This window comes from Geotrypetes seraphini, chromosome 17, assembly GCF_902459505.1.
Source record: "Geotrypetes seraphini chromosome 17, aGeoSer1.1, whole genome shotgun sequence".
Taxonomy (NCBI): domain Eukaryota; kingdom Metazoa; phylum Chordata; class Amphibia; order Gymnophiona; family Dermophiidae; genus Geotrypetes; species Geotrypetes seraphini.
The window spans coordinates 5,978,550-5,991,928 of NC_047100.1; the positions used below are offsets into that span (position 1 = coordinate 5,978,550).

Here is a 13,379-nt window from a genome sequence, read left to right on the forward strand (position 1 = left end):
TTAAGACTTAGCCAAACTATAAAGAGTTTTACCTCATGCAAAATTGTCATTTCTTTAATAAGACATTAACTCTTTTTGTCTGAGGCCCTCCAAGTACCCACAAATCCAAAATGTGGCCCTGCCAAGGATTTGAGTTTGAGACCACTGCCTTAGTTCCATGGAAAAGTGCAAAGGACATGGAAAGACAAATCTAATTAGGTCATATTCCAAAAGACAACCAGCAGATGACAGTCTGCATGATTCCCGCAATGCCTAACAATGCAGGTCATGACGCTGTCTTTCCTTATGCATTGGCTGTAATTGAAAAATTTCATATTGCAATTTTAAAATTTTAGTCTGAAAATAACGCAAGTTGAGTCTGGAGTATTGCAACATTTTATTTGTAACAGTCTTATTTGCATCCATTTGTGTCACACAGTTTTTGATGGCTGATTAACATACACAAATTGAAATTGTGGAAGAAATTCGGAAAAGCACGTCTGATCCCTTCATAGCAACCACTGAAGGCAACCCTCACTGAATCTTACATGAGTGTATACAAGCAAAGAGATCAAAACAAGGTTTATGTTTATTTGGGATTTAATGCATCACTTTTCATACAGGAGCAGTGCAAGGCAGTGTATACAATAACTTTTACAGAAAAAGGAGGAAAGCAGTCCATATATTGACAGGATGGTAGTGGGGGAGGAGGGGAAGGGGGAGAAGGAGAAACAATCAGGCTTTTCCAATGCAAGCATGGCCCATGATGTCTAAGACTCACCAAAAGCTCAGGTGAAAAGACAGATCTTTAAGCGTGATGTCGATCAGGCTGTCCCTTGAAAGGGGATAGCAGCAGCTGGGAATAGCCTGAAACTGTGGTATGTGAAATGGCCCTTTACTTAAAATACATGCAACTTGGAAAATAACAAGAATGGGGCCGCTTACTCTCTACAGCTAGGGTTACCAGATTTTCCGATGTAGAAACCCGGACACATGGCCCCACCCTGTTCTGCCTCTAGCTCATTTCCATTCTGCCCACGCCCCCCACCCCCCCACCCAAAGCCTCGCCTTTCTTCTCCAACCTCTGGGCCCTGTCTGGAGGGCCTCCGAGCATGTGCTCAGAGGCCCTCCAGACTCGGCCAGAATTCTAAAACCCAGACAAACTACCGGGTTTTGGAAAGTCCACCCAGACAGTCCTCTAAAAAGAGGACATGTCCGGGTTTTCCAAGAGTTTGGTAACCCTATCTACAGCTATCATGCAAACAATGCAGAGTGTGACAGATGTTCTGTTAATTACAGGTTGTTGTAGTAACAAAACCGGTTGTGTATGAGAATCAGAACTGGTTATAAAGTTCCATGTTACATTATTAAATGCATTGGTTATTGTTGAGGAATACATGGTTGTTGGGGCTGGAGCAGTGTGTTGCATAAAATAGTGATTTACGTGCAGACATGGCCTTTTATATAACTGCCTTCATTGTATGTGGGTGGAAGTACACCTGCAGTGCCATTTTTACACGGAGGAGAAACTCCCAGGGGCAGAGTTTAGAAATATAGACATCTTTATATATATATAATCAAAGGATCTGCAGAAGTTAGCAGCTGAAAATGTCTGCAGACACTTTTCCTGGGGCAATTTTCAAAGTGAAAGTCGATCTCGCAAAGGCCTTGGCATGAAAAGTGTCTTTATGCTTTCATCAATGCAGGTGGTTACGAAATTACCTCCAGAATTCTCAGAACATAGCAATAGCACCATAGAGTAGCTGCCCTGATGAACTTCTATCATGGTTAAGAACCATGTATTAAGCATTATACAATATATATTTATATAGAAACATGTTCTCTAAAATATTTACAGCTTTATCTCAGAAATCTCAGCTCTTGCTGGAGATCATTTCCTTTATTCAGGGTCAAGGTGAAACTTTTTCAAGTGAAATTTTTTGTTCCAACCTCATCTGGCAGCTGTCAGTTATCACTCAAGAGCAGTAGAATGCAAATGAAGTACCCTGTATGGGACCCTTGAGTCGTCTGGCAAAGCCCAGATATAGTCCATGATTTGACAAAGAATAGTAGTATCATACTGAAGGGCGTAACTACAGTTGTGACGAGGGAGGTGTCCCTTCACCAGAAACCCCAAATTTAAGGAAGACAACCTGGGTGTAGGGTGACTTAATTGAACTTTGGTCCTCTCAGAGTGACACAAAGAATCCTGCATGGATAGTCATAGCTGCTTAGATAAGTTATGTGGGGTTGGAAGGGATGGGTTATCCATTATATATGTGTAATATCCCTTTTCTAAAGAGTTCTTGAACAGTAGAAGTGAAAGACCGTTGGACTACAACTGATCTGAGGAATATTTGCATATAATTTGCATATGGACACTGCAAAGATACCTGGGAGTTGAATGCTGGCATCTAGCTTAATCCTCAGTAAGTCCAACCTTGACCGGTTGTGACCAGTGGTAAACTGTGTAACCAGTAGAGCTTGGAGTGACCAGAGGGACCAGAGTGCTCCAGCTTGATGACTGGTAGAGATTGGAGTGACCAGAGAGTTTAGGAGAGATAAGTGTGCTCCAACTTGATTGACCATGACCAGTAATGAACTGTGTAGCCAGGAGGGACCAGAGGGACCAGAGTGCTCCCTTCCCATCCCTTCCAAACCCACATGGCGTATGCAGCTATGACCATCCATGCAAGATTGACTGGCCATGACTGGTAGTGAGCTGTGTGACCCAAGTGACCCGAGGAAGTTAAGAGGAACTGGAGCGTGGCCAGATGGAATCAGGTGTGATACCCATTCGACCTACATTTTGAGGTAGGCAGAAAATTGCAGGATGAGTTCAAGGCGCAACAAAAGTGGAAATCATACTTTAATGGTAGCTTCCCATTCATGGATTTGCTGCTGCCACATAGAGTTGCTCTGTATAATGCTGCAGACTGCATCGTGCACTTTAAAAAAATGTATTTAGCATGTAGTTTTTTCAGTAGTAGCTCAAAGTGACTTACATTCAGGTACAGGTGGTGGCCTGCTGAGGCAAGACCCTAGTGCGTTGCTAATTAAGTATGGGAAGGTACGATTTGCCATGGGTAGACTGGATGGACAGTGAAAATCTTTATCCACCATCATCTACTATGTTAGCATCTCATGCTTGGTTATATGAAAACAACACAGTGGATGGAGATTCTCTCCTTATCCTAAACCACACATACCATATCTACTAAAGCAACTTGGTCATGAACATGTGACATGATGATTCTCTAGCGTTCAACAGAAGCTACATTTTGCAACAGTTTTCTCCATTCTTCTCTCGGCCTCTGAATTCTATTCTTAAATAACTAAAATAGTGTTTGATAAACTAATAGGCAAATAAGAAACTATCTGTAATATATGAGGGTCAATTGAAAAATTTCTGGTCTGACCAAGAAAGAGCAAGATTAGCATCACAATTCTATATCTATCTGACAGATGGCATTGACAAATATCTACAGCTAGATCTGATGTCTACTTATGTTGCGTCAGCCTTTTAAAGTGAACAATTGCTCCACTTTATAAAAATGGACAAAACTGAGTATTGCACCATGATGAAATTCTTTCATTTGAAGGGAAAATTGCCTACTGAAATTAAATCTGCGTTAGATGCAGTGTATGGTGATGCGTCTCCTCCATTTTCAACGGTGAAAGCGTGGGCTGCTGAGTTTAAATGTTGCCGGGCTAGCATTGTTGATGAAGAACTCTCCGGCCATCCAAAAACACCAAAATGGTTGATGAAATTCACGGAACGGTGATGGAAGATCACCAATTAACCTTAAATGAGATAGCAGAGGCTGCTGACATTTCCTGAGAATGTGTACACTCCATCCTAGATGAAAATTTAGACATGAGGAAGTTGAGTGTACAATGGATGCAGTGTTTCCTAACTGTCGACTAAAAACAAATTTGATTGGACATTTCAAAAACATGTTGAGTGTTTTAAGCACAATGAGAATGACTTTTTGTGATGGTTTGTGACTGTGGATGAGACTCAGGTTCATCTTGTACTCCTGAGACAAAACAACAATCCAAACGATGGACAACAATAGATGAACCGACTCCGAAGAAAGCGAAAATGGCTCCATCAACTTGGAATGTAATAGCAACCGTCTTTTGGGATTTCCATGGGATAATTTTTATTGATTATATGGAAAAGGGAAAAGCCATTATTGGCAAATATTATGCTGGCTTATTACAACATCTAAGCACTGAAATCAAGAAGAAATGTCCTCATGTGACCAAAAAGAAAGTTCTTTTCCACCAGGACAAGGCATCAGCTCATACATCAACAATCATGACAGCAAAATTACATGAATTGCAGTTTGAATTAATTCTTCATCCACTGTAATCTCCGGATTTGGCCCTGTGCAACTACTGTTTCCAAACCTAAAAAAATGGCTGTCTTCAGATTCTGCGGTCATAGATGCTGTAAATAGCTATTTTCCCAGTTTAGACATTTTGTATTTTACTGAAAGCATGAAAGGTCTGGAAAAATGTTGGAGCAAATGTATTGAGTTAAAAAGAGACGGTGTTGAAAATAAATTTCATCCCCCCTACAAAAAAAAAAAAAGAAGCTATTTTCTTGATTAGACCAGAAGCTTTTCAATTGACCCTCATAAAAGAGGTTTATGAATGTGCACATTTCTCAGTAAAAATGCTATTCATTGCCTACTCGGAAAAACGATGCAATGGTGGAATTACAACCAGAAAACCACCCCAGCCTGGCAATCGTGTTCCTTACATGCCAAATAAGCCTATAATTTCTACAGTACAGCTCTAAGAGCAGCTCTGAGGATGGTACGCGTGATCATGGATAAGTGATGGTAAAAACGATAGCAGAAACACTTTGACACCACCACCTGCCTCTATCCCAATGCACTTTGAACTAATATCATGTAAAAATCACTAGTAAATATAATAAGTTAAATGTTTCAGTCTGAACCTTTACAGAAAGCCATAAGACTTTTTGATGTTTTCATTTGATAAAAATTTCACCTTAACTTATGTAAAAACATTACAACGTTTAAAAATAGCACCATTTCTCTGCTACAGCAATAACGATCATGCACCAGATATTACAATCATCATAATACTATTAAAATGGACAAGATCAATTTCCCAGAGGTCAAAATAAAACCCACCTAAACTCCTTCCCATTTGTGGCACATTCTTTGTGAAGTGGATACTTCTTTGAGCTGAATTCTAAGGAATGTTCTCTCAAAGCCAGGCCACTGATTCTCTCTCTTTCCCCAGAAAACTGGGAGCAATCTTGACAAAAATATTACAAATGGCACACTTGGTTTCTGGCTTTGTTCGGGGTGTATTTTTTGTTTTAGCTTTTTCCAGCTGTTGCATCTGCAAAGGAAGTAAAAAGAGCAATTCTTTAGATGTCTTGACTTGTTATGAAGTATCTAAATGGATGACTTCGTGGCCAGCAATATTTCAATTAGTCTACGATTACAGCAGATTTAAAAATAAATCATTGGTTAATCCCCCCTTTTACAAATACGTACCATGTTTTTTAGTGCCGGCTGTAGTGGTAACAGCTCTGATGCTCATATGAGCCTAGGAGCTGATATCGCCACGACCGGCGCTAAAAACCACGCTACGCTTCTGTAAAAAGGGAGAGGGGTGGTGGTCATTATATTCTATGGACGCCTTAGCATTTTTAGCGCGCACCAAATCAGCGACTGCTAAATCGGTCAACTCGCTTTCGTAAAAGGACCCCATAGTGCGTTTTTCTTTTGGACTTTTTTTTCCCAAAACTGGTTCAAAAAGACTGATGTACCGTGCAAAACCACTTCTAAGAAATGGCCATTTTTGAAACAAAAAGACATTTTCCCCATTTGGAAAACGTGTTCCGCAAAACATCCAAAATTCGATTTAGACATCATATCGAAAATGCCCCTCCACATCATGTTGTTTCCTGAATGTGAAAATGTTTTGTACAGAAAAGTCATACTTGATCATTTCTACTTCCAGACCGGGGGGCATTTCTGGACATGATGTACATGTGGCAAGTGCTACATAAATCTATCCCATAGTGATTTAAACTACCAGCATTTAAATGTTAAGCACAGAAGAAATTGAAAATAATAATAATAATTATGGGATCAGAACCTAAAACCGTCCCCAGGATTTTCAATGTTATCATCAAACTCCAACCAACCCTTACGCCATTGGCTTCCTGCTGCTCCCATGTCTGTGCACTGGAGTGTACAATCCTCCTTTGTCTCAAAGCGGTTCAGGTTCCCGCCACAGCCACTGTAGATGAACAGTCGACACTCAGTCATCTTCTGGTTATAGTACCACTTCAGGGTGTATGTGGTGCAGTCTCCCTCATCCAGATGTAGGTTGCAAGGATCTGTTGGGCAAGGTGACAAAACTGATGCTTTTTAATGCTCCTTGCTGAATGAGAAATCTCTATTCCTGGCCATCAACTAGCAATATTTACTAAATGTATAGGAGTTATTCAGAAATAGTTTTTTTTCAGAGAGGAAAAAGAACATAAGAATAGCCTTACTGGGTCAGACCCATGATCCATCAAGCCCAGTCACTATTACCTGGCCAAAACCCAAGGTGTAGCAATATTCCATGCTCCCGGTACAGGGCAACCATTGGCTTCCCCCATGTCTTTCTCAATAACAGACTATGAACTTTTCCTCCAGGAGGGGAAACTTCTATCATCCAGGCCCTTGTATCTCCATTAGTCATCGCCTTTCCTGTCCTAGACTATGTTCAGGAGCTCGGGAAAATATGCGCATCTAGAGAAGTGACTTTGAGTGTTTGTCACGGGCTGTTTCATTGTCTTCTGCCCATTTTAAAAAGTGCTGGTATCGGAGCGTACCTCCCGCCTAACATCAAAAGTGAATTTAACTACGCCAAGTTTCTCAAGAAACTAAAAACCTCTCTCTTCGACTCTACTGGCAACTAAACCCAAAATCCGTTACATCAATCCAAAGCCAAACCCAACAGACTCCCAGAGTAATAGACGCATGGCACCACTCTCTGTCTTATTACCCTGGATGATGACTGAAACAGACTCTACCTACCTCATGACTTGCTTCTTCTAACTACGCTAGCTCTCCTGTCGCATATGCTCCTCCCCTTATGTTCCTTTAATGTACCTCCCACCACACTTTAGAGTTGTATCAATCTCCCTTAATCATACAATGGTGACCCATCAAATGAGCGCAGGACAATTGCACGCAGGAAAATTACGGCGGTGGACACTTTTTTGTCTTTTTGAGGGTTACAAAGAAACCCTCTTTTTTGAAAGGGGGTTGGGGGGACCCCCCACTTTAAAAAAATTCACTTGCTATCTAGTGTTAGGGTAAGGTTTATAGCATGATTATGAGAGCCCTAATCATGATATAAACCTTACCCTAACACTAAGGCCCTGATTTGCTGATATTCCTCAGACCCCACCCTTGGGAGGGGCTTGAGATGCCTCAGGTGCCTCAAGCCCCTCCCAAGGGATGGGGCCTGAGGAGTCGTCCTGTGCGCTTGTCCCTGCGCGCAATTGTCGGTGTACCCACACAATACATGCTCTCTATCGTTTCAGTTCCCACCGATCTTAGCCTATGCTTCTTAGCCTTGCTGTAATGTATACCTATGCTGTAAAATATTCCTAAGATTCCTTTTTTATCGCCCCTTTCAGTTCTGCTTGTTCCATTTTGTAAGTCGCCTTGAACCGATGTAGGCATAGCGCGACCCATAAATCCCAAATTAATTTAGAGAATGTAACTGGTAGCCTCTCCAGGATCTGCACATTTCCATGAAAGCGTTCATTGGTTAGGCATCACTTTCTCACATCCTATCTACAAGATATCCTTGGATTCTCTTGAACAGAGCTGTTTCCTACCTCTGTCATTCACACTGATGCAAGAGATTTAATTTCCAGCTGAATCTTTATGCAGCTCATTTACATAATATAAAGGAGAGTACCCTTCTTTGATCCGTTTCCCAGTATGTGTATTTATTTGGATTTCTCTCAGGACTTTTCATGGGTAGTTCAAAGTGAGTTATATTCAGACTAATCTAATCTAATCCTTAGGTTTGTATACCGCATCATCTCCACGTTCGTAGAGCTCGACGCGGTTTACAGTAGGAGAAATAGGAAGGAACTACAACAGAGGGTTAGAGGAAGAAGTGGGAAGAAAATTTAGAGGACTTGGGATGCCAAGATATAAGAGTTTCCTTGATTCCTAAGTTGGAGGGAGACTTACATTTTTTGAGAAAAGCCAGGTTTTCAGATGTTTGCGGAAAACTTGGAGAGAGCTCAAGTTCCGAAGAGGGGAGGTAAGGTACATTAGATAGATTTTGAGTCCACCAGGACAGACGGGGAAAAATGCTTTTGAGTACCTGAATAAATTCATGTAAAACTGTTCTGAGATCCCCTGGGAGAATGATATAGAAAATTGAATAAATAAATAACCCCTTCTTTACAAAGCCGCAGTGAGTGTGGTTTAGCGCTGGCTGCGACAGTAATGGCTCGGATGCTCATAGGAATTCTATGAGCGAAGGAGCTGTTACCACCGCGGCTGTCGCCCTTTGTAGAGGAGGGAATAAATATGGTAGAACAGGCGATCAAGTGGATCTAAAAAATGGATCTTGAAATGAGCGTCTGAACATCCTAAGCTGGTTAAGCATGGGGTCCTTTTGCTAGGGTACGCTAGTGCTTCTTAGCGCGCACTAAGTGCTAACATGTGCCTACGCGTCCATAGGATATAACGGTCGCATTAGCACGCGCTAAGACGCACTAGTGCACCTTAGTAAGCATTTCAAGTTTCTATTAGACTTTGATGAATTGCTTATTTAGTTTTACTAAGCGACATACAAAAATCCAAAATTAGTAAAATATAAACAATGGGGTAGACAATTGGACATACAGACCAACTAATACAAAGAGGGGAGAGGGGAGAGAACTACAATTTAGTATTTTTAAAGTTGAGAGGAAAGACATATATGGAAAGAACAATAGGACAGGGAATTTAAAAAGAGAAAGAAGAGGAGAAAGGAAGGAAAAGGAAAAAAAAGACCCCTTAGTCCTCTGGCCAAGGAAGAGGTTTGATAAAAGCATCCATTCTAGTCTCCCGAGACTTGATGCATTTGCATGTATAATATGGGAAGAGTGAGGTTGGATGAAGGGGTGACCGAGTCCCACTTTCATTGAACGTGAGAGTCATTGAGAAGGTCTTACCTTGCTCAGAGGTATCTCTTTTATGTCGTCTGTGCTCAGGAGTCACAGTTGAGGTCATCACGTCTAGAAATAAGAAGCAAAATAGTGATTTATGAATAGTTCCCAACAGTGGCGTAGTAATGGGGGGGGGGGGGAAGGGTGGCATTTTGCGCTGGCACTCCTCCTCCTCTCTGTCCCGCCTCCTCCCACTCCTCCCCTTGCCACGCAAGCACCCCCACCCCTTCCCTGTACCTCTAGTAGTTCAGCGCGGCGAGCAACACCACCAATGCGTTCCTGGCAACCGCGTCAGCTCTCCTGCTGACATCCCTTCCGGGTGCCGCGCATAGGAAGTGTGATATCAGAGGCGGGGTCGCGGGATGCATATTGAAAGTTGTTACTCGCAGCGGTGAAGAACTAGAGCGATGGGGGGAAGATATGGGGGGGATAGTTGGGATCGAGGTAGGAGTGGGGGGGGGCAGAGATGAGGGTGGGGGAGGGGAACCTACGCCCCGGGCGCATCTCACCCTCGCTATGCCACTGGTTCCCAAACTTCTAATGGAATAAAAAAAATGTTAAGGTGACAAGCTGAATTTTAACCAGCATTTGAAGATTATGACGCTAACCTGTAAGATGAGCCATCCAAAGAATCACAGGCTCGGAGAAGGAGAGGATCTCTTTGCACTATTCTGCAGCTATCCACCCCTCCCCCCCCTAACTGGGCAGACTTGGTTAATTGGTCTTTTTCTGCTAGGGTCTACTATTACACTTCTCCCTCCGTATTCGCGGTTTCAGCAATCGCGGTTTCGATTATTCTCAAATTATGTCAGCTTGCATTGAGAAATTGCCGATTCCAAGCGTTTGCAGAGAAAAATCACCGACTCCCGGCACTTTCTTCACCGTGTTTTGCCTCTCCTTCAGGAACAGGCCAGGTCTCCCGCCATGTTATTCGCAGTTTCACCATAATCACGATGGGTTTTTAATCGAAAACAGCAAATAACATATGAAAAAGTTATTTGCGTTTTTTCTGCATTCGAGCATACGGAGGGAGAAGTGTACTTTCAATTCAAATGCAATAAAGGCCCGTACTGAGATTAAGTCTGTGCTGGAACTGCAAAATAACAAGTTTACCAATCACAACATTTATGGGGAAAAAAAAAAAAAAAAAAAGCAATAGCCGTGAGATGCCTTACTCAGTGGAACCTTTCGTTACGTAAAATAAAATCCAGCCTAGAGGTGGGCAGAACGTGACTCTCTACTTAACAGATTCTAGACATTGAAATCTGAGGAGTTTATAGATGGGATAAGGAGACTCACCGTCCATCAATATGGATCCTTTGGTCCCGTCTGGCTCTATTTCTTCCTTGAAGTCTTCCATGCTATACATGTTCTCGTATTCAGGGTCATCGGTGTTCACAGCCGGTTTCTGTCCTACAAAATGGACATCCCTTTGTCACCTCTTTTAACATCAGGGTCATAACAACAGGAGAAAAATGAATGATAAGGAATTCTCTATGCCAAATAATGACAGGTTGGGAGATTCGGGATATCTAAGAGGGTAAAGTTAGGGGGGTGGGTCTTTAGTGTGGGCAGACTTGATGGGCTATGGCCCTTTTCTGCCGTCATTTTTCTATGTTTTCTATGTATGGTAGAATCCCTATTTGCAATTTGGACGTGCAGAAACTGGTATTTAGACACACTGGTATTACAGTACATACATTTAAATCCTGATTTTAGAAAGTTTGATATATGTGTTCAGATTGCAAAAACATGCATATGGAAAGGCAATGTGTTTTGGGCAGGGTTACAAGAATTCACATACATGCTCCAGAAGGGGAATGCATGCTTAAGTTCTCCAAGATTGATATGGAGATTTACAGCTGCTCATATTATGTGCGTTTTTGTTTTACTGAAAATATGTCAACATGTTTTGTTGTTTATACTTTATTTTAGTGGGTTTTAAAAAATAGCTTTGGTTTTGCATTAGATGGTATATCAAATTCATTGAACTTGAACTTATTTTGTTTAGCAGTCTTCTGGAGGGATTAGGGAGGTCACCCCCTTAATCCCTCCCGTGTTCCCCCTCTCTCCTCCAAAAGCAACACTGGCAAATTATATCAGGCTCTGTGATAACCAGAGATTTCTAAAATCGAAGACATGCACATAGAGTTGTATGTTATGAAATATCAACACACACGTGTGTGTGCCAGGACATACTGTACATACGCTTGTTGCCAAGTTGTCTCCACTGATATTGTAGACGTTGGCACTGGGCGCTGTTGCCAGCAAAAGCATGCATTCCTGCATGCATTGTAGAAAAGGCTCTGTCTACATCCACAGAGCCTTTTCTGAAAGGCTAGCAGAATTCGAGACGTCTCAGTTCTATCTAAAATCTTCCTTGTACCACCATATTTTACATAACCTGCTTGGAGAATGAAGCTGGTTCCAACTTGAGGTTCTAAATGCCTTTTTCTCTAAATGCTAATTGTTATAGAGGGAGCAAACTGTGCTGCAATTATGTATTGGCGGGTCTGTCTGAGGAAGCAATGCAGTTAGTACTTCTTGCTTGGCAAAGAACATAAAGGACGAGACTCACCCTCCTCTTCATCAGTGCGAGAGAGCTTTAGGACTGGAATGAGACGAGACTTAAGAGACAGGTACGATGGGGAAGACTGATAGTCAGGGAGAGCACCTGAGCGGTACAAGGACACAACACACAGCTGAAGGAGAGGTTATCCAAAGCAGGGAATACTCAAACACTGCATGCATTAATTGAACAAAGGAAGGGCAGGGCCAGTTTTCAAAATCAGTGGCGTAGTAAGGGGAGCAATCCATCCCAGGGGACACCGGTGCCTTTCCTCCTCTCTGCCCCTCCCCCGTGCCTCTTTACCGGCCTCAGCTCTTCTGATGTCACTTCCTGGTCACAGGACCACGACATGATGTCAGAAGGGTGCCGAGGCCAGCACGAGCAGCAGGCGGAAGGTGCTGCTCGCGCCGGCAAACATTTCAAGAGGTAAGTGGGACGGGGGAGGGGGGGGAGGCCACAGTGTGGTTGGGAAGATGGGGAGGTTCATGCCATGGCGGGGAAGACTGGGGGGCGCACGGAGCGACGATGCCAGACGCCAGCCTCCCTTGCTACGCCACCACTGACAGGGCTCTCTCATCACAAACTTCTTTCTACACAGGTATATGAAAATGCATAAGCCATTCCATTAGCAGAGCTCAGTCGTCCCTCCTCATTCCCTTTCAGTTATTATTCTACTTTCTGGCTCTTGCATTCTTCCTGCACCTTATTTTTCTATTTATTTATTTTTAGCATTTATGTACTACTTATAGCATAAGTGGTTTACATTCAGGTACTCAAGCATTTTTCCCTGTCTGTCCTGGTGGGCTCACAATCTATTTATTGTATCTGGGGCAATGGGGGGGGGGGATTAAGTGACTTGCCCAGGGTCACAAAGAGCAGTGTGAGTTTGAACTCGCAACCTCAGGGCGCCGAGGCTGTAGCTTTAACTGTACCACTTTACAAATCAAAAAGTAGCAAAAGTGGTCAAGTGTAGGTCATTGTGACATCACCGATGAGGTTGGCTTATTGGTGGAATGAGGCGTTATGATGTCACAATACCAGCTCTGGTTATCAGATGCTGAATATTCAATTTTCTATCCTGTTCTCCCAGGGGAGCTCAGAACAGTTTATATCAATTTATTCAGGCACTTGAGCATTTTTCCCTGTTTGTCCCAGTGGGCTCACAATCTTATCTAATGTACCTGGGGCCCAGCGTCACAAGGAGGAGCATGGGATGTTTCTCTTTGCGCTGTGTGAAAACACATTTGGTTCTTACATCTGTCTGGCTGGTGCCACATCCGAGTTTGCTTAGGTGATCCCCTGAAGCATTGATCAATGAAACTGGGCGGTTGCAAGAACCACGACACCAGCCCCAGTTGCCCGAGAGATCATGACAACACATTTGTTCACCAAGAATTGCTCTGTGCTAGCAAAGTCATCTTCAACCGACAGCCTATGCGGAGTTCTCAGCTCATCTGCTTCCAGGAAGGAGATTTATAGACCAGTCCTGAATTTTGGACTGCCTCATCCCATTTCATTACAAGGTCTGCAGGTAGGATCAAAGACTACAAATTCTACACTGCTTTGAAATGTAACTTCATGACCAGGAAACAAAAACCCCTCCCT

At 42.7% G+C, this 13,379-nt stretch overlaps 1 protein-coding gene across 6 annotated transcripts in view; it reads right to left on the reverse strand.

The window, feature by feature from the left end:
- Positions 1-365: 365 nt before the first annotated feature.
- Positions 366-13,379, reverse strand: part of COL7A1 (collagen type VII alpha 1 chain) — a 169,726-nt gene continuing 156,712 nt past the window's right edge. For 4 of the 6 annotated variants that reach the window (XM_033926742.1, XM_033926739.1, XM_033926741.1 and 1 more), the window contains 5 exons: positions 11,784-11,879; positions 10,505-10,618; positions 9,212-9,274; positions 6,179-6,373; positions 366-5,364 (listed from right to left, as the gene is read on the reverse strand). In XM_033926742.1, coding sequence (XP_033782633.1) covers positions 5,342-5,364; positions 6,179-6,373; positions 9,212-9,274; positions 10,505-10,618; positions 11,784-11,879 — 491 coding nt within the window. In that variant the 3' untranslated portion in view covers positions 366-5,341. The remainder of the gene's footprint in view (positions 5,365-6,178; positions 6,374-9,211; positions 9,275-10,504; positions 10,619-11,783; positions 11,880-13,379) is intronic. The other 2 variants (XM_033926743.1, XM_033926744.1) reach the window with 2 other exon arrangements.